At 39.1% G+C, this 26,667-nt stretch overlaps 1 protein-coding gene across 1 annotated transcript in view; it reads left to right on the top strand.

The window, feature by feature from the left end:
• The first annotated feature begins 3,198 nt into the window (after positions 1-3,198).
• Positions 3,199-26,667, top strand: part of LOC133978882 (ras GTPase-activating protein 1-like) — a 28,375-nt gene continuing 4,906 nt past the window's right edge. The window contains exons 1-11 of the mRNA XM_062417224.1: positions 3,199-4,420; positions 19,053-19,205; positions 22,158-22,293; positions 23,221-23,291; positions 24,106-24,223; positions 24,578-24,609; positions 25,177-25,229; positions 25,408-25,558; positions 25,722-25,800; positions 26,174-26,297; positions 26,408-26,564. Coding sequence (XP_062273208.1) covers positions 3,879-4,420; positions 19,053-19,205; positions 22,158-22,293; positions 23,221-23,291; positions 24,106-24,223; positions 24,578-24,609; positions 25,177-25,229; positions 25,408-25,558; positions 25,722-25,800; positions 26,174-26,297; positions 26,408-26,564 — 1,616 coding nt within the window. The 5' untranslated portion in view covers positions 3,199-3,878. The remainder of the gene's footprint in view (positions 4,421-19,052; positions 19,206-22,157; positions 22,294-23,220; positions 23,292-24,105; positions 24,224-24,577; positions 24,610-25,176; positions 25,230-25,407; positions 25,559-25,721; positions 25,801-26,173; positions 26,298-26,407; positions 26,565-26,667) is intronic.

Raw genomic sequence — 26,667 nt, 5'->3', positions numbered from 1 at the left:
CACAACAACAAAAAACGTTATTTCTTCAAAGGCAAAAGAGGGTGGTGATCTTCCTGTGTGCTGTCTTCTTTCTGGGTAATGAAGTGTTATGATAATATGACAATGAATATGGATGAGAGCCCTCAGTCGACACCCAGTCAGGCTCCCATGGTACTCAAATCAGTGCCCATCCTCATATCTGACAACGCAGTTATGGTGAAACAGAGCAGAACAGCCAGGCTGCCCTGCCGTTCTCCTTCACACACTCTTCCTCCCCTTGGCAGTCAGTCAGAGCCAGCCCCTCTCTCAGAGCACACATGCAGAGATACGAAGATGAAGACAAAGACATGAACGTGTACACGGATGCAGACAAAATCCGAGAAGGACACACAGGGCAACTACATAGTAAATGCATGCACACAGGCTGAGGTTGGATTTTGGACTTGATTATTTAACCTTTACAGGTCTGAAACCTCCCTTTTTATACACATAAACACAGTCAGTGATAGAAGTCAAACATGTAAGAGAACGGTTACTCCACCTCTCGGCAGGTATGAAGCTGGTCCTCTCCATTCAGCTGCCTTCCAGGGAAAGGCGATTAGCCACATCCTGTCTGCAATCTGATTATCCTCAATCTGAGAGCATCTACAGGACACTGCCACACAGAGACAGAGGGGGATCCCAGTCCTCCAGATTACACCACCATATAAGGCCAAATGAGGACGGAGGACTTGTGGACCTAGCAGCAATGAAGCCTAAGGCATGGCCTTAGCACCATACAGTAAATGCAGGGGCAATGATGGCTTCATGAAAAAAAACTCCAGGCTGTTGTGCCATTTCAAAGCCTAATTACACTAGAGTGCTCTATGTGCATGATGCTTAAAGACTATGGCTAGTGGTGCATGTTGGTTTGCATGTTTACAACTGAGTATTTTTGTGTTTCAAGTGGAGTGGCTCTTATGGTTTACATGTCAAGTCAATGTCAACCTCGAGATTTCACAGTTCACTGACCTTCTGTGTCATAGGATTTGAGTGAAGTCATAGCTTTACTGGAGTACACAGGCATCAGCTCCCTGAGTGACTCACGGGAACACAAGGTGGTGTGCCTCCCCCTGAGTAGCAGTATAGTTTTTTAACACCCAGGCCCTCCACCTCTATCACAGCCCAGGACTGACAGTGATCTATCTATCTATCTATCTATCTATCTATCTATCTATCTATCTATCTATCTATCTATCTATCTATCTATCTATCTATCTATCTATCTATCTATCTATCTATCTATCTATCTATCTATCTATCTATCTATCTATCTATCTATCTATCTATCTATCTATCTATCTATCCGTGCGTCCGTCCGTCTATTTAAAGACTGTCAAATCATGGCACAAAAAGATACATAGTTCAAAGACATGAGAGTGAATAAATTGAGAAAATGACTTATACAGACAGTAGAACTCTTGTGAGCAATGAGAAAGAGGACATCCAGGCATCCTTTTTTACAGTGCCAGTTGCTCTAAGACGGATCAGTGTGGAGGGGGAATGGTGATGGCAGCTGCCTTCAGGGCATGACTAGAGATGGTGGGTGGAGAACAACATTGGCCCGTTGCTCTAGCAACTGAATACCATGTAAGCTTGGGTCAAGGTTAGCGCATGGCTGACTTACTGCAGCTTACAAATCAACTTCCCGGCCTGCAAACGATATTTGAATGTCCAGTCTGGTATTTAAAACTGCAAGATCCGAATGTATATGGCTTTTAGATGCCAATGTGTTGCTTTATCTCTGCTGGGTTTGCTGACATATTCCTTAGTTAACAATCCCTTTTTTTTTCTCCTAGTTTTTTATATTCGGGCATGTGCTCAATGTTAAGTTACTTTTTAGGTGCTGCTATTAAACTGTGTTCTAAAGGAAATATGTTAAGTGCAACGTTATGAACAAAAGACTCACCAACACTATTGATCGCCACTCGTATGCTAGAGCACAGTTTTGTTTCTACACATATTTTTGGTTGCTAAATCTATTACCCACAGACATCAGCAGATGTGTGATATCTTCCCTGGCAATGCTCTGCCAGAGCTCCATGTTTACTTGTTTGTTTTCAGGAGCGTTTGCCATCAGTCTTGTCAAATATCTCCTTGGAAGTCTTGCCTGCATGTTTAGGATCATTATGCTGCTGTCCTAAAATTGCAGGAGCTAGCTATTCAAATGGTTATGAGTCCAACTGAGTTTTACCAATCTAAAGGTTAACGCCAAGAACATATCACTGTCCTTGTGCTTTCTGACTTCATGTAGCTCAGTCTATCTAACATAATGCAGTGCAAAAAGAAACTAAAGTAAATTAATGAGAATTAAATAAACACTCAAGATAAAATTAACAACAGTAGACTTTCTGAGAGCCAGAGCTATATTCATACTGTCTTCAGCACTCTGTCAAACATGGTAATTAAAAGCTCCCACTGGACTACATATCTTTCATTTTATCATCAGCAATCAGAAACAAAGGATGAAGATTAGGTAAAATGCCAGGCCAGTAAGACTGAATGATGTCAGTCCAGTAACATTGACAAGCTTTTTGTATATTGCCATTTAGGAGGATTCCTTAGAATCACAATCAATTAAATGAAAGTGTCCAAAGAATGATCACACCATACCTGTCCATTATGAAAAGATTGAAAAAACTGATTTATACATCCTAATCTTTTTTATTTTATTTTATTTAGTTTTTACTGTTCTATTTTCTGTCCATACATACATAACTGAGTGACTGATACACCTATTACTTGTCAGACAACCAAAAGGATTGACTTGTTCTTAGAAATTGTGTGCAAAATTATAGTAAGTGCAAAAAAAGATGGCTGAACATTTAATAATTTACATGGAAAAAAATGGGTAATCTTTATACTGCATCTTGAGTTACTGTTAATCAATCAGCAATGCTGATTTTGGCAAGCACCTATACTAGTATTAATATGTCTTTGAGCAAGAGATTTATAGTTAATTCTAGCCACACCCACTCGCTAATCCTTTTACGAAGTCACTGTGCAGTCATATTTTAAACCATTAGAAAGTTTCGTATGGATTCCACTAAGGATACGAGTCCCAATTCTCACAGTAGCCTGATTGAAGATGTCATGGATTGAACCGGCGCTGATCTGTGTTCACTTGGCTCTGTCTGTTATGTGACTGGAGAGGAGTGGGAGAGGGAGGGGAGAAAGAGCAGCGCAGCAGCGGGCAAGCCACCAGCCCCGAAACCCAGAAATAAAGGCGAACTTAGCTTGAATACGCAAGAAAATTTTACTTTGGTTTATCGACATGGGAGTCTGTATAAAGCAACACACCGTTTCGGGGATTTAGGCGGCAAGGCTGTGTCGTTTGTGGACTCTACACGAGACGACTGGAAACTCAGAAAGAAAGAAAACAACAACACTGGAAAAAAGAGACGGGGATTACACACTAACAGTGACAATAAAACAACACTCCCCGGAGAAGTGGTCTGCCTAGTGCCGAGGGTGAAGTCCGAACAGAAAAAAACAGGAAATACTGGGTGAATTTATATTCGATTTGAAATATTTTGAATGTTAGTTTCCAGATAGCGTTTTTATGTGAACTTTAAACTCAGGAAACAATGAAGACATAGCGAGCAAGAACTCATCAAGTGTCTCGAAGCTGCTAGCCGTCCCGCTAGCGTTAGCTCGGCTATTGAAGCTAACGCCCGCTAGTGCAGCCAAATAAGCTAAGTTAGCTTTTCGGCTAGCGTTAGCTGGCTAGCTAAACGCGTTTTTTTGAGAAACTTTTGGTGTTGTTTCCCTGGAGCCCAAACACTGAAGGAGTGTTGTAGAAACAGAGGGGAAGGGCAGGTTCCCTTCTGGACTTTTTCCCCTCTACGTATTTTTCTAATATGATGGCTGCGGAGGTCAGCAGTGAGGAGACGGGCTCGGTCACGACAGGGACAGGGGTGGCAGGCGGAGGAGGCCCGGAGACGGCCCCTTTCCCCTACTATTCCAAGTCGACCAGAGTGAGAGGGACTGATTTGGGGCAAGGACCACCACCAACCCTCCGCCAACATTCAAACACCTCTCCAGACTCGCTGCCTGACATGAGTATTATTTACCCCCAGTCTAGTGGGGTTATGACCGGACCAGTACTGTCCGCAACAGGGAGTGGCGAAGCAGGAGGTGGACATTCAGCTTTCCAAGGAACAAGCTCAGGGACCGTGGGCGGCATATGCTGCTCTCCCACCTCGGAGGGTCCGGCTAGTCGTATTTCACCCACATCAACAGGCCCGGATGGGGTCTCTGCCTTCCCCCCACTGCCACCTCCTCCTCCGCCTCCAGGTTATGGGGCTCTTGGCGGCACTATGGATGAAAGTGACATGCAGGATGGACCGGAATATGAGGAAGAAGAGGCGGTGTTCCCCCTCACTGCACCTCCCACAAACCAGTAAGTATACTACCAGTAGAAATGACGTCTTGAAATCAACATTTTCAAGCGTCCTGTATTGGTGGTTTTACTTGCTTCCTGCTGTCACACTCCGGATTTGACACACTGTTAACTCCAGTAGGTCATACACAAAGCTTGTGTTACTCTCACCCGTCAGCAGTTGTGATCTACACTTACAGCCCACTATTAATACTTTGTGTACTGTGGATTTTTATAACCAATAACCAAACAGTTGTGGCAATGAGACCAGAGTGGCCTTATTGAAGTGATCTCAGTTTAATGATACGTTCATATGATGATACATACACTTTGTTTGAACAGTCAAAGTTAAGTCAAACTGTTGGAATTAAATGTTTCCTCTACTAAGAATGACAAAGAAGACAGGATTAATGTCAATTTCATATATATATATTTTAAACATTTACATAATTAATTTTGAAGTGATACATTAAGAGTAGGGATGCTAATTGATAAATTACTGATCAATCATAAACAATTCATAAATTATAAGATACATCTTATTGTATGAGTAAAGTTATGTTTGAGTAATTGACATGAGTTATTTTCACTTTAGTAATAGGGCTGTAACTAATTATTATTTTCATTATTAATTGCTCTGTCGATTATGTGCTCGATAATAAATTTGGTCCATCAAATGTCAGAAAATTGTCCCGTATAATCCCAAAATGATATCCAAAAGTCTTGTTTTTTCCTAACCAACAGTCCACAACCCAAAGATATTCTGGTTACTGTCATAGAAGACTAAAGACACCAGAAAATATTCACATTTTTCTTCAAGAGCAACTCCAAATGATCAAATATCAAAATAGTTGGCAATTAACTTAATAGTTGGCAATTAACTTAATAGTTGACAACTCAATTAATCGACTAATCTTTGCATGTATGTTAATAATACACAATACAGTTAGAGTAATACGTCACAAAAAAGATGCCCCAGATCACACAAGTGATCTGCACTTAAAACTGAGCTTAGTCCATTCTCGTATCAACAAAAAGGGCTTTGGCATACATATGCAATGATATTAAATTAAGATAAAGAAATTAAATGGGCTGTTGCATTATCCCGAAAACAGACTTAAGTCTTAATGATTTTCATTCAGGAAAATGAGTATGAAGTAAGAGGTAAATTGTGCGTTCAGTCTTAAAAATTGCATATACAAATGTCACATAGTTCTGTCATACAAAAAATGCCTGATCAGTTTTATAAGGGATAAAAATTGGGCAGATTAGTGATGGCACGTAGAATTGATTAGAGGAAATTACTTAAGTGAACTTAATAGATGAAGAGTTTAAGGTGACAGGTGCTTACTTCAGTCTGGTATGTATGTCAGTAAGTATGTCATCCAAGCAAGCAACATCTGTATTGAAATCCAGTTGTGTCATGCCTGCATCATGGGTTCTGATCACAAGAATAGTAGTAAGCACAGTGCACAGTGCAATGATCCCAACGTTAGGGAGTTCAACTTGAGTCTGAGCAATGAAACATCTGCAGCTGATATTCAGAAGGTGCACAAATACTTGTGTTAGTACTGTATCTTCTTAATTAAATTCTTTATTTTGATTAATTGTTGGTCTCTGCAGTGGTTACCATATGATTTTCAGTGAAATATTATTCTCCATCATGCAATATGGAAACTAGAGGTGGGCTAAAATATAGTTTTGTTTGTTTGCTGAACAATTGTCTACTTATAGCTAGTCAGCTGTTTTGCCCTTTGAATATTGTTTATCTGCTGATAACAAGTCAGATCCTAAATGTAGAACTAGCAATCAGTCTAGTGTCACAGATTGGTGTTTCTCCCCCCTTAAATGATCGTTGGTCGAATGCAGACGTCAGCTTCATATACCACTTTAATCAGACAACAACCAAGTTTTATTTTGGCCTATCATCATGTTACTCATGAAATTTATGATAAGTGATATGACTGGGTGCTAGCAACGTTTGCCATTTTAACCGGCAATAGTATCTGTCCTTGCCAGCTAAAAAGTGGCAACCTGATGTTTAGTGCAATGATTTTTTTTTTTACTAACAGGAAGGATAAAGAAGAGAAAAAAAGATTTAATAACAGTATGTTTATTTTCCCAGGACTCACTCACCAGCGCATACTAGGTGTGCCTTTTTAAAATTCATATATGCAGTGAAATGCTTGCATTGTGGGCTGTCAAAAACAGGAGCTGCGCTGCAGCACTAGAAGGCTGAGGTGGACAAAGTATAGTAGAGTAAAGTAAAGAAAGAAGGATAGGCATTTCATCTGGTTTATTTTGGCTGGTGCGATCCATTACAATATGCCCGGATTGACCCCTATATGTCTCAGGAAATCTCTACTTATAGTCAGTTTACAGTCCTCTTTACTAAATGGAAAGTATGTGATTGAAATACAATATTTTGTTTGTGATTAAAGTGAAACAAGGCTGAAACCAGGTATTTGTAAACCCTTTTTAATAGCAACATGTCAAATGTATTATCCTAAGTTGTTTTTATGAATTTGTCAGGCATGCACACAAGCACATGTCCAAGCCCGGGTGTGTGCTGGTGTTGTAATAACCTAAATACGGCCCTCCCATTTGTTACAGTCTCATTAGAGAAGTGCTGACTGAGCTTTGTCATTTCTGGCCCTCATACTGTGAGATATGGAAGTGCCTAGGCCTGGAGTGTGGATTCAGCTCTTATTTTAGGAGCTACCCTATATCTCCCTGTCAGATTACAGAGGAAGGGGAAGGCCAGCATTTCACCATTCTTGCCTGTACTGGTAATGATCAAGCCTAAATGGAATTAACCTCACTCAAATCCAAGTGCTTACATATAGCACTGGCATGGAAGTAGTTGTTTTGCCAAGGGAATACTTCTCCATCGGTTTGCACTTGCATTCCAGTTTATCAACTTGTAGTGTTGCCAGAGACGCAGTGGAACAGTTGTCACTTGTGCATGAATGGCATTGATTTTCTTTGGTCTTGCTTGTTTCACAATGAGAGACTTGTAGTCAAATGTTTATCTGACACTTTCACCAACACGCATAACGTAACACGCTGGTGAGAGTCAAAATGAATCAACTCACTCTATGTCCTTTCCTGAAACACTTTGCTCAACAGAGTTGTGCAATGAACATGCACAACACATCTTTTCCTCTTTTGGGTTTGTGGTTTTGTTGAATTGGTTGTAGTGGTGATGAATACACCGGAAAGATGGACCACAGAAGTTGCTGGTTGTTATTATTAACCAGCTGTTTCCCAATAGGTGTTGTGAAGTCTATGACAATATTCATGAAGGTCACTCTTACAGCCTTAACAGGCATTGAAAAGTATACACTAAGAAAAATACTGACAAAAAATAAGCTTTTATGATGTACTATTATCCTCACATTAAAGAATATTTATGAAGATGTATTGGTTCAGTTTTCAATTAAATGGTTTATTGTTACCAGAGAAATGTAATTAGAAAAAAATCTAAAACACCTGCAACATTGGCAATATTTGCAAGGCCAGACACAGGCTCTTCTAAGAGCGAGGCACACTGCCTTCATTCATACTGTGGTGTGGCATTGGATGCCTCTCAAGAGCAGACAAGTTATAAGGTGCTGCCCCTGCCATGTAATGATGCCCCAGTTAAGGCGAGGATATGTCCCTCCTTCAGGATGTGTCACTGATTCACTGTGATAGACAGGGGTCTCTCTGTGAGGTTACGGTCTGATCCAGTGAAGTTTTCCTATAGATGATGCTTTATCTAATATACAGGGATTCAGGCAAAATGCATCACATTCATAGACATCGGTCAATCTCTGGCCTGGAGGAAGTGTAAGGGACCCAATGGCACGTTATATGGCATAAAATCAACTCATCTACTGTCACGCAATGTATGTGAATGTCCAATCCCTGCATATATAAGACATGCATGCATTTGTTTTTTCTTGATGGACTTTGGCACAGTTTTTTTTTCATTGTGCTTATAATAGCATACCAATGGCAAATCTACCATTGGCAGCAATGGATGTTACATTCACAGCTGACTACCCTGAGTGATTGTGAATCACACCCTGCCTCTTCAGGTGTGTAGTGAGCTTTGTATGCTTCTTTAATTGGGCTCCTAGACTGTTTTATTCCTTTGAGTAACTTGGCACATTTGCAGAGTGCTGTAGTGTGTGTGTGTGTGTGTGTGTGTGTGTGTGTGTGTGTGTGTGTGTGTGTGTGTGTGTGTGTGTGTGTGTGTGTGTGTGTGTGTGTGTGTGTGTGTGTGTGTGTGTGTGTGTGTGTGTGTGTGTGTGTGTGTGTGTGTGTGTGTGTGTGTGTGTGTGTGTGAGAGAGACAAACAGCAGTCCCATTTATTCACACCTCTGTAACACAGTATGTCATTCATAAACAATGGCTCCAGCGCTGCAGTAAGAATTTCACACTGATGATGTCTTAACGAAGAGGCAAGCGTGAAGATGTCAGGTGGTCCCAGCAGCGTTCATTGCTGCTGCCTGTAGAAACCTTCAGCCCAATGCCCGAGCTTAAACAAACAGCACACTGGGAAATGAGTCGTTGATTTCGAGTTTCCACGAAGATTAGAAAGGATTTTAAGTCATAAATGGTTTCCCAGAGGAATTGGTGGTTGGAGGAAGGAGGAAAAAAAGGAAAGAAAAGTTGGATTTGAAGATCAGTGGCTGTGTGAACGAGTTTACCTATTTGGCAGTTGGCAGTGGAAACATCTCCTTAACTGCAGTGTTAATTGAGCACCCATACTAACTAATTTCCCTTTTTTTAAGATGGCAGATACAATGGAGTTCTAAAATTGGCACAAGAATCATGTCACATAGTTTAATTAGGTTATTCCCATATGTTGCAACTAGCCAACATGTTGCAGCATTTCTCTAACAAAGCAGGCTTTTATTAATGAGATAAGATCAGTCATTACACAGTTTTGAATACAGATAAACCAAGCAGTTAGAATTAAGCGTGCACTTTCCAGTTTTACATATATTACAGCAATACTCCTACCTGGAAAGCTATACTATTGCAGCTTATATAAATCTTTTTGCACAATTGCCCCCTCAGGTTGCCAAACATTTTAGCAAAGGATGCACATGTTTATGGTGGGTTTACTAGACCCACTGATTAAAATACCAGATCCACTTTTATTGGTGAAAGCTCTGTGTTGTGCATTGATAAGGCAAAGCCTATGGTTTCCATGCATTTTCAGTGTGTTACGCAATGTCCTGTCATGCCCTTCCAATACCCACACTGCCCTGCCTTTTCTGTCCTGCATCCTGTTTTCAAGACTTCTGAGCCACTCATTGTGGCCTTAACAGGATCTTCAAAAGTATTTCAGTTGTGTTTGACAATACCCAGGATTTTTGATTTGAATGACTTTTCACATCAGTTAGGTGTGCTGAATAGTAAGTTAGATACCTTGCATTGTGAGTGTTACAGTGCCAGTTTAGACATGTGTACAATAGTATTACAGACACGACTTCCTACACAACGAGTATGATAATAGTGTTATTAGGGAATTGTTACTTGTGCAACACAACTGAAAGCAAGTTTAGCAAATCTCTGTTGTATTGAGATACACTGTCTGTCTCATGTTAACATTCTTAACTGGGCGTCTTTGCTTGTAGAAATCAAACGCTCACGAGGAACTGTATGGGTAGATGAGAGTGAAGCCTATTGTCACTGATGTAATGATATTATTTCAGGGAGGCTGATTCACAGCAGGAAAGCCGAGATGTTGGCTTTGGTCCCTGTGTCTGGCTGAGCATTAAAATGAAGATGGTTGGTTAGCACTGAAGCTGAGCGAGGCTGAAGATGCATGGATGGCTCTTTCCCATCTTTCCATTTGTATGGTTTGAGTCTGCCTCTGCGTGCTGTCACTCTTTTACGCTGACTGAGGTAACAAGCTTGGGCAGTCTATCATGTGTTAAGCAAAACAAAACAAATTCACAGCTGCTGTCAGTCTGACACCTCCATAACGCTTAATTTTTTTTCTTTCCATTGTGGAAATTTGAGCACACAAATATAGGTAAATGTTTAAGGATCACAATTTGCATAATTGTTGTTTGACTTGGTTGGTGCATAAACCCAGGCAGTGTTCACATTAAAAGCTCTGGTGTTTATTTATTTACTAAAAGATTGCTTGAGCAGCGAGCATCACATCACTGTGTGTTTTTATCTTCAAGCCTGGCTGAGGCCGGGTTTATAGAAAACTACTCTCCAAGGCCAGTGCTAGTCATAAGGTTGATTTGTTTCCACAGATGCAAGTCTCTATATCTGATTGTTTACGGGCTGCACATGAATGTGTACTCATTCATCCAGTTGCCCATGTGTGCTGATATGCCACTCCCTACTGTTGCTGTCCGACTGCTTGAGAAACCAATAGGCATCATGCTCATGATGCATGACTTTATGAGAGAGAAAGAGGGGAGAGTGAAAGGCAGATAAAGTCAGAGGATGAAGTGAGAGCCAAGACTACAGAGCAACACTTTTCCTCAGTTTCTTTATCGGGAAAGATCAACCTGTTTATTTCCTAAGAACAGTGGCTGGAGGATAACAGAACCTGACTTTGATCACTCAGTTTTTCTATTATTTGTTAGTAAAACTGAATGCATGTGGGGTGTCAGTCTGCATCTCTTAGTGCTTATTTTACTTCCATGGATGTTGCTTATTGACCCTAGTGACGGGAGATGAGTGTCTCAAGGCAGCAGAAGGGTCACATCATCATGGCTTGTATGGATTTAGTGCTGTCTTTGCTCTGCTTTGCACATCAGAGCTTACAGTTTTTGCCTGGCCAGCAGTTCTGTCAGTGGAGTGGGTACACCTTGTGAGACCACTGGACACATAGGAGGGACATGCAGCAGAGGGCGAACTCGGCGTAAGTGTCGCATCAAATAAACCTGCAGTTTCTTAACTCGCCTCCAAAACAATGGCCTGATAGAGAGTGCTGACAATTCCTAATAATTTCTGTCTTTTGTTCAGTTTTTTAAATGTAATTATTCCAATGTTAATGCAGTTGTTCATTATTTAGTTTAAAAAAAAAAAAGGGAAATTATGCTAATCGAGGCTTTCTTCTGAATTATCAATGTTAATATTGCAGGAAATCTACTAAAGATCTTTTTGTGTCTACACTCTCACTTGAAAAGAGTTCACTGTGTAATTGTCAAATACTTGGTTTTGGGAATTTAATGGTAAAATGATAATTATATTATTCCCGGACCTGAAGGATAAAAGTCTACTAACATGGTAAACAATATAGTTCTACTGGACTATTGCTCTCTTTTAAAATGTCATACTTAACTGGGTGTTACATTTTTGTGTAGAAAATATTTTGTGCTCATTCTTTCCTGTAGAAAGTCGGCAGCTCCACTGAGGAGCATTGCTAATGTGTGGTAATGCGATGTTTCATTACTTTTTGATACTGATGAGAGCTGACAGTATGTCTGTGGAGATGTTCAAGAACAGCCGCATCCATCAAAACAGAAAAAGAAGAAGAGGGACATAAGCTGGATAGAAAGAGCTCACAAAAGAGCTTAATGAGAGACAGAAAGGCAGACAAGGTCCAGCTCAATCAAGTCACTGCAATCTGTGTCTGTCCCGTTAGCCTTATTGCCCCTAGAGACATGCCCTCGGGAAACAAAAAAAAACCCAGTTTGATTTTCTAGTATATGGTAACATTTAAGCTGTAAGGAAAGTGGAGGAAGAAGAGACTCTGTGTATTTGTGCTTTTTAAAAATAGTCATGCTTTATTGGTTTTGGTCAGTGGAGTATATTCTCTGATAACTTGGTACCAAGCCAAATAAGTATTTTAGCTTGTTATAACACATGTCACCTCAGACAGTTTAAATTTGCTTTATTTTCTTCAGAAGACTGTAACTACTTGTATCTCAGTTTATTCTATTGATGTAATTTAATTTTTTATGTCATTTTTTTCATCCATTTATTAGTCATTGCCTAATTCCTCCTATGTGGAGCCTATGACTTGCAACTTGCCAGCATTGTTTTTTTTTCTAAAATACCCTAATTATGAGTGAACATTAATGACACAAATGATGCAAGCAGAGACTGCCATTTAGCCTACAATTTATTTTTAATTGAAACATAAATAAACATGCATGGTATGCACTCATATTTTCTTTCTGCATTTACAGCACAATTTCATAAGTAAAAAAAAAACCTTATTAAGAAAAGAAAGTATTTTACTTTACTTAATTAGTAGTGCAGGGCTTCTTTCTAATCGTGCTATTCTACTGAATATATTTACCCTAAAAATGTGGTCATATTTGTGCAGTTTCAGACAATTAAAGCTTCAGTATCTCTTCTTCCAGTTTGAAGAAGAAAACTATATTGTTCACTCTGTGTGCTTTCTGTGGCATCATGGACGTATTTTCTAAATCAAAAGCTTAAAAACCCAGGGAAACCATAGTTGTATAGGACAGGTTTATCTGGGTCAACACTGTAGGCATAATCTACACCCAGTTTGTCACGCCTATCCTGTCAGAGCTCTTGTGATGCAATGTTTTTAAGGCATTAAGCCTTAAAATATAGCCAGAAGGATTGTGTACACAATAAATCATGCTGCTATGCTTGCTGGAGCCTAAGCCCTAGATTTTGTCATCTTGCCCAAGCTCACTAGGCTTGGGCATGTTTGATTTCAACAATGTGCAGCGATATTGTACTTGACAGCAGTTGACACAATTAGCAGAATTATGCATATAATTTAACCTTATGTGTATGCTCGCTGTAACTGCTGAAATGATCGTCTTTGCAGCTTAAAGTGACTTATATAATATATGTATAATAAACTTCCTGTGTGAAAGTTTCAGAATGTGACATGGGTGATTTGGGTTGTTGAGAATGACACTGTGGGTGACTCCTCCCCCTCATTCACCAGTTTAAAGCATGCTTTTTTTGTTAGTTGTGGCTTGGTAATGTAGAATGCACGTGCAATGGTAATTCATAACAATTGCAACTGTATGCAGAGAGATATATGCCTTATTTTGAGTCGCGCGTCAGTAGAGGAGAGAAGCAAGACGTCACTGTGCTGCTCGTTGTTCATGTTCTGACACGACAGGGCATTCCTCAAGCTGATAGTAGCCCTGTATCCTATTACCACTGTCATGGCCTGTGCTCAGTCTGTTTACTCTAACACCCTTCCTGCTTGCTTTACTCATGCCATCATGAACAGTATAATACAAAGACTGAATAATGAAGCTCATAAATAAAGTTAGAGGAAATGTCTTAGACACAGCACATTAATTCTAAATCTTTATATAAATGGTACTTGTGATGCGTTGTGCAAAGCATTGGTAAAGTTTCATTAAATGGCAATAAACTGAAAAAAACACCACAATTCATTGTAACTTTTCATCCAAAACTCTAGACACCAGGATTTCAGTTGCTTCTGCATTAGAAGTAAATTAACATGGCTAGATCAATAATGCAGATGAACTAAAGGCACAACAAATCCACATAGCTGAGGTTGCTATGACAACTCAAACCATATTGTACTGTGGTTAAGTAAGAAATGCCACAGCCATAAACTATATGTTTTTAGCAAAATGACCACTAACCTAAACTGAGAATACAGCAGAGCAGCGCCACCCAACATGGTACCCAGTGGAAAGTTTGTGTATTGATAATGGATTATTAAAACACTGTAATACACCAGATTGGTTTATTCAGCGTGGTTCACCAACTCCAGCAACCTTTTTCTTGTTACAAATCTTCCAAACGCTAGAGGTACAACAGCAAAATATTGCAGGCAACAATCTTACAAAATAAATGATGTCTTGGTTTAGGAGAAAAAAACCTTTTGTTAATGATCCTTGGGTTTAGGCTTGCTAAGTTATTTGAGACTGGTTACTGGTGTTATGCTTGGTTTTGTAGAATAATGGCATTTGTGATGTCTCACTTCTTAAATATTTTATGCCTTTATTTTTCTATATTTTCCATATCTTTATGATACCCATTTTTGTCATTTTCAGAAATGTGGGTTGAGTGAGTGGGAAGACTAGTAGTAGTTTACAGAAACAGAATATTGCTGAAGTAGTAAAGTAATAGGGTTGATTATAAAAAAAATGGTATAAGAAATGTTACCCCCATGCCCTTTAATCTTTGAAATGCCTTTACAAGAATGCACTTTAAACCATAATGTACTAAAGCTAACACACAGATGTAATACTTGTTCTATCTCTTTTTAATAGTGACCCATCATATGTTACTATTTTTGTACTTTCGCCTGCAACGCTAAACAGCCCAGAATAGGCTAGCTGATAAACTTCTTGTGTGTACCACAGCTTAACACACAGCAACAGCAGCAGGCTTTCTGGCTGCAAGATGCACAGCCTTGGGCCAGTTGATCATATTGAATCAACATTTTGCTGCATTAGGCAATTTGTCCTGTGTAACAGTGTAAAGCTTCAACCAAATACATTTACTGTTATCAAAACAGTATATCTTACAGGAGTGAGGCTAAGACTCAAGCCTGTGTGTGTTTAACTGGGCTTCTTCATGTTGACAAACAAACCTGGAGACTAATAGTCTGATGTCTCAAATTTTAAAATTAAAAATCTTCACAGAAAAGATCATGTTAATTAAATAGCCTTGCCCATGAAAACACTGCTCACAGCCATAACAGAACAACATAGTTGAGTAACTATTCTGTAATACTACAGGTACAGCGTGACACATAAAAATGTAATGTAATGTTGATTTGTAGTTTGCATATTTGCTTGTAAATATAAACAAACCAGTTTAAATGTAAACCATCAGTTGTTGGTATTAGAAGGTACTGTTTGTTTTTGATAGGCAACAAGCCTGTTTGCATTTAGAAGAAGCGTTTTAACCCTGTGTTGTCTCTGTTAGTTTGCAGCATGTTATCATAGACAGACTGAATCCTGCATCTTTTTTTGCGGCCATTAGTGCTACCTCAAGTTGATTTACAGCTAAGAACTTAAAATGTTATCATTACAGTTTTTGTTCATTTTTTATTTTTTTTCACTTTAACACTGAAAGGTGATGTATGTATGAACCTTCAGATATACCAGACTCTACTCTTTATTTGACAGTCAGTTTAGAGAGAGACAGGAAACACAGGCAGAGAGGCAGATACAAGTATGACATGCAAAGGTCCACGGCCGGGAATTAAACCATGGATGTTGCGGCCACTGGGTTGCCACATCAGGAACAGGTTTTGGAGTCTGAGGTCTTGTTACAAACCAGCATTTTCCTGTCGGTCATGATCCATGCAGTCTAGTGCAATGCCAATCTCCAAGTTGCAGGTATGACATTGGCTGCTCCCTTTGTTTAGTTGTTTAGAATAGCTAAAAGCAATGGAAACAGTTGGCACTCACATTTTTTTCATGTTGTATTGTGGGTAGTTTTGACCATAGAATGTTTTTGGGAAGTTTGGCTCAGAAACCCAGCCCAGGATCTTTCATGGACTGGTTCAGAACTTGTTACAGTAGGAGTGGAATCCATAATGTCTTTTATTAAGCTTTTGATGTCATAATATATAATGGGTGGTGTGTGCATGTGGGGTGCATAAACTACTTAAATTATATTCGGTCCTAATAATTGGAGACTTGCTAGTTTGGATTGTAAGATAATGTTCTCAGCTCCATGTTTTACTAGTCTCTCTTTGCAGTTGTCTATCTTTCCCTCTTGAGTGTTTTATCCCCCCTCAGTGAGATTTCCCGGTGGCTGGACCAAACTCTCCAACTACTCTCGAACGCCCTCTTCAATACTCATATCACCAAAATCCCCTCAAAACCCACTCACAGACGTTTCATACTCCCTCTCCTCTTCCTCAGCCTTTCTATCAGCAAGTCTTCCCCAGCTTACTCTGTCCTAGCAGACTTCATCATGTGCACCTTAACCAGATGGGAGCCCTTCAGGTCTCCTGGGAAAAGAGCTACTGCAGCAACTCATTCAGCTTCTCACCGCTAGACGTTTTTAAAGTCACTGCCCACTGTTCCAAGAGGCACCAGTGGCCTAAATCTGTAGAAGGGTGTTAATTTTTTTTACCTTAGCTGGCAAGGCTCTGTCAAGTTCAGCCTCACCTGCTGAAATTTTAACCAGTGTTGGCTTCTGTTTAATTCAGAGAGCAGCAAGACTTCTTTAATGGTGTGTTGGAAATTCAAAAATGAAAGCTTTTGGCTTTTAAGCTTTTAGGTGACTTCTCCTTTCCATTTGTTTTAGAATATATGGCTTGTTCATTTTGTGAAGGTTGTACTTCAGTTCAGTTCAGATCTTCATTGTCCCTCGAGGGGAAATTTGATTTGCAGTCGAGGGCAAAAACACAAACACAACATACAAGAGGACATGGTACATTAATCACACATCAACTACTAAGAGAGTAGGAGTGTTCTGGTGAAGGGCTGGGCAATTAATCGGAAAGTTAAAACCAAACTTTCTAACTGACTTAATTTTAGTCATGTGGATTTATTTGATTAATTTATCCCTTTTATATAGGCTGCCATCTACCCCTATAATGTCCTGAAAGTAGAATAATGAATCCAACCCTATATGCACAAGGACACAGCTAGCTGTACCTGCTCTCAGCCTTGTTCCTCTTGGCAGTTTAAAACAGTGTCATGAACCATACATGTCCAGTTTAACTTGCACAGACAAAACAACTCAAATGCTGGAGAATAGCTGGTGGTAGGTGCAGATGAGGAAGAGCTAGTACACAAAAAATTGCCCTCGAGGACAAATAGTGTTTTGAATTCTATTGGTCACATGACTTGACTTGAGAAAGACCAAGTGTGGTCGAAACGTCGGTTTTATAACAAAATCACTGGAACGTTTTGTGCGGTTGTCTTACTTTTGATACATATTGGCACACCTGAGTTCCTTTTTTCCATTATGTTTACTCCAGGAGGATGTAGACGGTGTATTTGACAGTTTTAGTTGTGTCTTTACTTTTGAGATAATTACTTCATAAGCATTCAATGGAAATAACCTTAACTTTATTGTAGATAAATATTGATCAATCAATCAATCAATCTTTATTTGTATAGCGCCAAATCACAACAAAGTTATCTCAAGGCACTTTACACATAGAGCAGGTTCTAAACCGTACTCTTCAAGTTTTAATTTATAAAGAGACCCAACATTCCCACATGAGCAAGCATTTAGCGACAATGGCAAGAAAAAACTCCCTTTTAACAGGAAGAAACCTCAGGCAGAACCAGGCTCAAAGTGGGCGGCCATCTGCCTCGACCGGTTGGGGTAGAGGGGAGAGAAAGGAAGAATAGGAGAGAGAGAGAGTAGCACATTGAAAATAAACATTGAAGCTAGAAGGTCCGGGACTGGAATCTGTCATCCGGACGTCTACAGGCCCAGATTGCCTGTGAGATGAGAAAGCACAGACAACTCCGGGGAAGAAGTGTAGGTTACTGAATGCATTAATAGTACATGAATGTTATTGGATATAGATGGATGGATAGAGAGAGAGAGAGAGGAGGAGAGAGGAGCTCAGTGCATCATGGAGGTAGGAGTCCCCCGGCAGTCTAAGCCTATAGCAGCATAAACTAGGAGCTTGCTAACTATAAGCTCTATCAAAAAGGAAAGTTTTAAGCCTACTCTTAAAAGTAGAGAGGGTGTCTGCCCTCCGGACCGAATCTGGGAGATGGTTCCACAGGAGAGGTGCCTGAAAACTGAAGGCTCTGCCTCCCATTCTACTTTTAGAGATACTAGGTACCACAAGTAGGCCTGCGTTCTGGGAGCGCAGTGTTCTGGTAGGTACATAAGGTACTATAAGCTCTTTAAGGTATGATGGAGCCTGACCATTAAGAGCTTTAAAAGTGAGGAGAAGGATTTTAAATTCTATTCTTGATTTTATGGGAAGCCAATGCAGTGAAGCTAAAATAGGAGTAATGTGATCTCTCTTTCTAGTTTTTGTCAGAACGCGTGCAGCTGCATTCTGGACCAGTTGGAGAGTCTTTAGAGACTTGTTAGGGCAGCCTGATAATAATGAATTACAATAATCCAGCCTAGAAGTAACAAATGCATGGATTAGTTTTTCAGCATCATTTTGAGACAGAATATGTCTGATTTTTGAAATGTTACGCATGATATAGCATTAAATAGATTATTTTTTATAGCGAGCCAAAGTTAAACCAGAACATCAGGGTCTTTGTTCCAAAAACAGAAAGATCTCTACAACCCTAACCCATTAGAAACCCTAACCCATTTCCCATAAAAGTTTCATGGGTTAAGTGTCACAGATTGACAAAATATGCAAGGCCATCAGTGATATGATGGGTTGCAATTAGTTCAGACATGTCTGTAATGACAGAAAAACAAAGAAGCCTGAACAGTGTAGAACTGTAGCAGTGTAGAGCTCACAACTAAACAGTTGTGAAATTAACTTTAGATTAGTGTATATGATACTATAGATATTGATGAATCTGTTGTGATGACTGAGTTCATTTTATGGAAGCTGTAGTTTTTTTTGCATGTTAATAATTTCTTTCTTAGACGGCAAGAGACCCTATTCAGTCATCACATTTTAGTTTAACTTTTCACAAAAAAGTATTCTGTTTACCGTTTCATGGTTATACATACACAAGATGCTATTTGTATACATGAATGATGTCCTAATGCATTATCCACCTGTTTCCCCTTTGTCTGTCTGTCTCAGGTGGTACCATGGCAAGCTAGACCGAACCATCGCTGAGGAGCGGCTGCGCCAGGCCCGGAACCCTGGCAGCTACCTCATCAGGGAGAGTGACCGCCGGCCCGGTTCCTTTGTCCTGTCTTTCCTCAGCATGACCAACATGGTCAACCACTTCAGGTAAGTCTGACCACTTTTAACATGCAGAAAAAAAACCTCTGGTTTAAATCCTGTAGTACTTCTCAAAATATGAGTATTTTTGGAGCTCTTCAATAAGATACACTCAGGTGGTGCCATCTACAAAGACATAACATTACCTTACTTGGGCTGTTTTCTGTCCAGCGCTGCTTTGATTTACTGGGAAACAACATTGTTTGTGAACAGAGGATTTCCTTCAAATGGAAGGGTCTTTAAGGTTTGGCACCTAATTTTTTGTTAAGCACACTAAATGCAGGGTTTCCCCCGGATTATTTTGAGACAAAGGTGGCAAAGGCTGGAGAATGTACACAGTTTTTGTGTGCATGTTTAGTGTTTTAGTTTAGTGGAAAAAACAATAAATAAATTGACAGACAAAAGTGTACGGATTTAACTTTTATACCAAGATGGAACAGAAAGATGAAAAATAAGGGTTGTGACAATTGACAGTGTTTATTTTATAGCCCTGGGACAATACACTTACCTCCCAATTTGATACTATCACCGTATCCGAGGGCAAATTCAATTTAGAATCAATTCTCAATCGAATTAATAGAAAAAGGGGCACTATTTTCAGTCCCTTACTCCATTAAAACAAAAAATGCTTGCAACTGCTGCAGTTTTTGAAGAGGAAATACAAAATAACTCCACCATGTGCATGCTGTCAGTGTCCTGTACTGTACTCACAGAGAATTCTGCGTTTTTAATTTACAACAAAGGGCAACACCATCAAGTAGAATACACGGATAGGGGAATTCCAGAAGTTATTCATTAACTGGTAATCAAGAGGACAGAAATCAGTTGACTACAGTGACAGCCCAACTTCAGTAGAGCCGATACTAAAGTGAGGTTTGAGAGGTGGTTTCCGGTGCCTGTTGTGTCATTGTAGACTACCTCAACCTATTTGTCATAGTCATTCAGACAGACAGTTCAAGGTTTGTGAACTATGTTTTTATAATAGGTATCAACATGTACGCTTTGATGTCTGCTGAAACCCACCACTCGCGTGTGTGCGTGACACATAAGACTTTCCTTTTATACAATTTGTGTGGGTGGACCTGAAATAAAAGAAAGGACAGCACACTTATCTAATAGTAATACCTTGGAGGTATTTTACAACCCTTACTGTCAATAAAACAAGAGTGATTAGGCAATACAATATGTCCTCCCCCTCACTGGATATGTAATATTCAGTATGTGGATACATTTACCCTGCAGCTCACACATAAGCAGTGAAGATGTGCTCTTTCAGACCAACGTCAACAATGAAGGGACATATTCTACTTCAAATAATGTAAATACCTTTTAGAGTGGCTTCCTTCAAGCTGTGAAATTATATTGAATGATGAAGTGAAAGTATTCATTGGTACGAGAGGCTACTAAGAATGAGGGAACATTAAGCATTTATAGATAGCCCAAGCTTCAGCATTTCCTGATGTGTGTTTAAGACATAAGGTGGGGGTGTGATGAAGGTCAAACTATCAATTGACTTCTGTCTCTGTTGTTCTAATTTTGGTCACACTCTGTTGCCTTATTTCTGAAAGGACAGTGCTCTTCATCACAGAAGTTTAAGTTTATTTTGTTTGTAAACAAAAACACAACAAGAAATAAAACATAAAATAAACAGTAAACATGTAGCAAACTCAAGTAAACAAAGCATAAAGAGACAACATAAATAAATATATATATCTGAAAAGAGGCAGAAAGAAGTGTACACCTATATGGTCCTACCCCTTCTCATTTAACTCAATGTTTATCATATGTACCACTCACAAACAACTCTACTACTCTAATACTATTATATACAATCAAAATATCTTCCTAGTGTCAGTCAGATATAACTCAGACAATGACCTCAACATTTATCCCAATAGTCCCTTCCTCATCACTACACCTCTTAAAAGTAAAGTTTATGTACTATATCTAACAATTATACATTATTTTACATTGAAATGGTATTGTTGTTAAAAAGTTCAAATTAAGGCTTCGGCTAATATTTTGTCATAGTTTATATACTGATGATCACCTTACAGTGGACACAGCTGTTCAAAGTCTGACTCATGTGCCATTGTGCACTCTCTTTAATAGGCAGTTTACAGGCATAGTGGTCAATGTGCCCAGCCTAATTTACTTACTGGTTATTGGGTTTGTGAGCTCACATTGTATAGATGAAGTAATTTATTATAGGTTAACTAGAATCAGTTTAAAGAAAATAGTATTTCCTGCTACTGCTCTACTGCTTATATTTGACCTGCTGGTCCTAATTTTACACCTTTGAGAGCAAATGGTTTGTGGTCTAAGAAATTGCAGACATTTCCTGCACAAAATGCACTCTAATTAAGTGACAATGACATCATCTCGTTCACTCATATGGGTTAAATGTGGACCCATGATGTCATTGATGCTGGAAGGAAATAGCCTGTCTGCGAGGAAATTATGATCATAAGGTTAATTGCGTGACACCTACACCTCAAAAGGTTGATATCCCTCAATTGTGCATGCAGTAAATGAGTAATTGGGCAAGTGCGTTTATTATAAACCCTCAATCAAAGATCCTCTCAGCAGACGACAGAGAATTAGGATTAGTGGCGCCGCAATGGGATAGATACTCGTATCATGCCATTGTAATTAATCATTGTAGGTATTTTGAGGTTTTTTATCTGAATAGCAAATTATAGATATCATAGTCATGACAGCTGGATTCAACAGGTTTCTCTCTCTCTCTCTCTCTCTCTCTATCTAACTCACTCACTCACTCACTCTCTTTTGATTCTCAGGTAAATATTTGCCATTACTTGACATAGTACTGTAGCAGAAGCAGCACTAATAAAATACATAATTTCACTTATATATTAATGAATAACTGTCCAATGATACGATTAGCCTGTATCTAAAAATAACTCTGCTGTCTTTTATCATTTTGTGCTCTCTCAACAGGATAATCGCCATGTGTGGGGACTATTACATTGGTGGGCGTCGGTTCTCTTCTCTGTCAGATCTGATTGGTTATTACAGCTATGTGTCTTGCCTGCTAAAAGGAGAAAAACTGCTATGCCCAGTGGCGCCCCCAGAGGTGAGAGTGACCTTATGGCTGTTAGTATAGATTACCCAAATGCCAGCACATTTTAATTAATTCAGATCTTCTTTACCCTAAAAGTTAAAACTCTTTACACAGACATATAACATGTGACATATAACTTGATATTTGCTATATTTCTCTTTTAGTTATTATTTCTCTGTTAGCTGTTACTTACTTTTCAAACCAAATGGTGTGAAACACACCCTATTTAAATATAATAAGGTATTCCAGTGGGATAAGGGTAACTGTTAGAAGTATCATGTCTTGGTTTTTCTGTTGTTGTCACAGGGTTGTGATTGTCAGACGGCATGTCCTTATTTGCTACTAATTTGCCTCTTTTTAAGATATTAATTGCAAATTCAAAATGTGATTACATGTTCAGGTCCTTGTTGATATGGATCACACTGTCTAAATTAATAAGCAGTTTGGTTTGCTGTTTTAGAATTGAATAAAAACTTTACCCCAAGATCAAGTAAAACATAATTCAAGCTATTGCCACATTCATGCAAAAACCGTGACAATCAAAATGCAAAATGAAATCCACGCTGAAGAAATGTTGTCCAGTAAAACTATTGTAACCTGATAGCATGTGTGCAGGTTAAAACACTGGGCAAAAAGAATGTACCTTTTATTAACTTGAAAGAAACCCATTCGGCTACTTGCTCAATGTACAAGGGAGTATTTTTGATATCTTCCCTCTCCCTTTTTCTTTTTGCCTTGAGGCAGAATTCAAAACAGTTTTGAGGCACAGCTCAAGCAAATGCTAATTACCTTTTTATAGCTGAGTGTGATATCTCCCAGAGGGAGTTGTAGTAGAATACTTGATTTTGTGGAATAGTTGGGGGGATTTAACATGGGTGTCGTTTTAGAAGGTCATGGCTGAGAATGTGATTTTTATTCTTTGTGTGGATGTTTTTCCAGCCTGTAGAAGACAGGAGGAGAGTCAGGGCCATACTTCCATACACCAAAGTGCCAGATACTGATGAGATCAGGTAAGTGTGTGTATATTGATGCAGAAGAGTTTTCTTGTCTTACATCTGTTTTAGCATGACATATTCCTATCTAGCCAGTCATTACTTAATAGTAGTCTCACACATATGATCCACAAAATTTGAGCCATGAACAAGAACTGATTTCCTTGGATTAAAAATATAGTGTTTTATTGTATTGCTCCCAAAGAGCAGCCTAGTTGTCCTCAGATTGTTGGGCATGTTACAGGCCTGTTCTTCCCTTCATAGCAGCCTGGAAAGCACATCATCTGACTTGTTAATGAAAAACAGTCTTGTCCCTGTCATTAAGCTGCAGTAGGCACACTTACTGATGATCCCAGCTATCCCTGATTTCCTAAATCTGATAAACATCTGTCTGAAGTCAACCTCAACCCCGAGTCTGCCAGCAAGCCACAGGCTCAGCTGAGTAGAAAGACATGCACTATTTACCTCAAACATTGTGTGTGTCTGAGAAGACACCTGCTGGTAATGTTGTGGTATCACAGTTTACTCCAAATAAACTTGGCACTTAGCAGTTTCTTCAGCTGGATTTTTTTTATGTTAAATTCCCTTCACATTACACATTATGGACAAGCTAATCATGTCTTGGCCTTCAGTTTGACAGAGCAACAGTATGTTAAAGAGAGATATTGTGTGATATATCATGATAGAAACCTATGCATAGCAAAGCTTACAAAGATAATAAGTAGATATTAAAAGAATCAAAATAAGCATGAAATATAGAACTTACAAATTAAACAATCTGCAGTGTTACAACATTATTCATCCCTTCAATATTCATTGTATGTGTCTCCAGCTTCCTGAAAGGGGACATGTTTATTGTTCACAATGAACTGGATGATGGCTGGATGTGGGTGACCAATGTTCGCACAGAGGAGCAGGGCCTCATTGTGGAGGATCTGGTTGAGGAGGTGGTGAGTACAACACGGAAGGGGAACAACATGTGTATATTTTACAAGACTTGTATTTAAGACATTAAAGAAAAAGCTCCTGAAAAGAGATAAAAAATGATAGTTGTGTCTGCATAGTAAAATGGTGTAGTGTGGTTCAAAGCAAACCAATGCATGATGAATTTTTAAAAATATTATTGTTCACTCCTTTTCCCCAGTAATTTTTTGGGAAATAATATATTGCATAAAAGCAGCTTAAACAGTACTCAAGGTTGTGATATAACAAATAACCATATATCCAAATACATCACATTGACTGCAGCCATTGGTCTGTTAGACTTTCTGTATTGACAGCTTTCTGTTTCTGATATTTTCTAGGGGCGTGAAGAGGATCCACATGAGGGAAAAGCGTAAGTTTAAGCGCTGGACATAATTTTTTTAATAATGTCTGATAATTTGGTCATCTTTGCAACAGAATGTAAGACTTGATGTCCATACCATCCATGCACACGACCAATCTCTGTTGGAGCTGTAAATCATTGTGTTTGTCATAACAAACAGAACAGCATGGCAGCACTGTGTAAAGTATGAGTCATTATTGTGTCCTCATCTATCATGTCCTTCAGCCTTGGCAAATCTTCAAGTCTGACTAAGTCATTAACTCTAACCCAAACAATGTAAGCATGCCAAAGACCCATGGGCCTCTGTGAGAGGATGGATGTTATACATTAATTTATGGTCGTAGTTATGCCCTTTCTTTCTTTAGCATATTTGATATGTTTGCAGACAACAGTGATTCATTTTGAAAGAACCAGGCAGTCATTTTACTATAATGAAAGTCCTCAACACGGATGTGGGTAATTAAATATTTCTGGCGTTGTTGGCAGTTAGAATCACTTAACATCAGCACTTTGTTGATTGAACTAATTCTGTTGCCTGCCTTTCTTCTTCTGTTACTCCTATTGGATCTCTTACAGCTGGTATCATGGGAAGATCACTAAGCAAGAGGCCTACAACCTGCTGATGACAGGTACCATTCATCTTCGTATCCAAAGTTATTCATCACTTGCAACATCACTATGCATTATTTTTTCTCGTAAATAAGTTGAGGGCATTAAATCCCATTCATGAAAATGTACGACTGAGTATACACTAAAATCTATTGCTCTCTCCCTCACTTCATTTATTTTACTCCCTCTCATGCGTAGTTGGCCAGGTGTGCAGTTTTCTAGTCCGGCCATCAGACAACACACCCGGGGACTACTCCCTCTTTTTTCGTACCAATGAAAACATCCAAAGGTTTAAGATCTCCCCCACCCCCAACAATCAGTACATGATGGGGGGGAGGTACTACAACAGGTGTGTGTGGCAATATCTTTGTGTTTAGATGTTATTATATCACAGTAAAAAATAAAACTGGAAAGCTAATTGTATCATTTTTGAAGATGTAGCCTGCAAAAAATCTGGTATTTTGACTCATGGTTACTGAGTTGTCACACCTCAATTACTCTGTCTCTGGCAGTGTTGATGACATCATAGACCATTACAAGAAAGAGCAGATTGTCGAGGGTTTCAATCTGAAAGAACCAGTGTCAGTGCAGGTGGGTACAAGTATATACTAACATTCTTAAGCAAGTTTGCACATATTTACACATACTTTCGACTTGGAGTTTGATCAGAATAACCACAAATGGACTTGATAGATAGTTGGTTGATAAAACACTTTCACATTGTTCCGTGCAAAGTATTCAAATATTGTTTGGAAAGCTGCAGCAAATGCAAAGTGTGACTGAACAGTAAATTTATATATTGAAAAAAAACCCCAAAAAAACATATTTACATTGTTTATTTACATTGATATTTACTGGAGCAACAGATCAATTGCAAAAATAAATAAAATGCTCTTTGATTAAAATAGATTGTGCCTCTGTGGGTGTATAAAGTGTGAATTATTTATTTATTTATTTTTCTTAGCACCAGGAAACAGTTCTTAGCGACACAGTGGATGGGAGAGAAATTTATAACACTATCAGGCGGAAAACAAAAGATGCTTTCTACAAAAACATTGTCAAGAAAGGCTACCTCCTGTTCAACAAAGGTGTGTCAGCCTCTTTTTAATATCATGAATAATATATCTCATTCCTGTCATGGAATCTATCAGTCAGTACTCTTATAATAACAGTTGTCTTTGGTTCCTCTCACCTTCAGGCAAAGGCAAACGGTGGAAGAATCTTTACTTCATCCTGGAGGGTAACGATGCCCAGCTCATCTATTTTGAAAGCGAGAAGAGAGCCACCAAACCCAAAGGGCTGATCGACCTAAGTGTGTGCTCCGTGTACGGTGTGCATGACAGTATGTTTGGCAGGTGAGATGTTGTTCCTTAGTCTAATTTAGTGAAGTTGGCAGGAAGAGCTGAATGGTCTTTTTAATGATTCATCATCCTTTACAAAGTAATATAAACTCTTTTC

This window comes from Scomber scombrus, chromosome 4 (genome assembly GCF_963691925.1).
Source record: "Scomber scombrus chromosome 4, fScoSco1.1, whole genome shotgun sequence".
Taxonomy (NCBI): Eukaryota; Metazoa; Chordata; class Actinopteri; order Scombriformes; family Scombridae; genus Scomber; species Scomber scombrus.
Note: the sequence above shows the minus strand (reverse complement) of the source record. Positions and strands in the feature narration are given on the sequence as shown.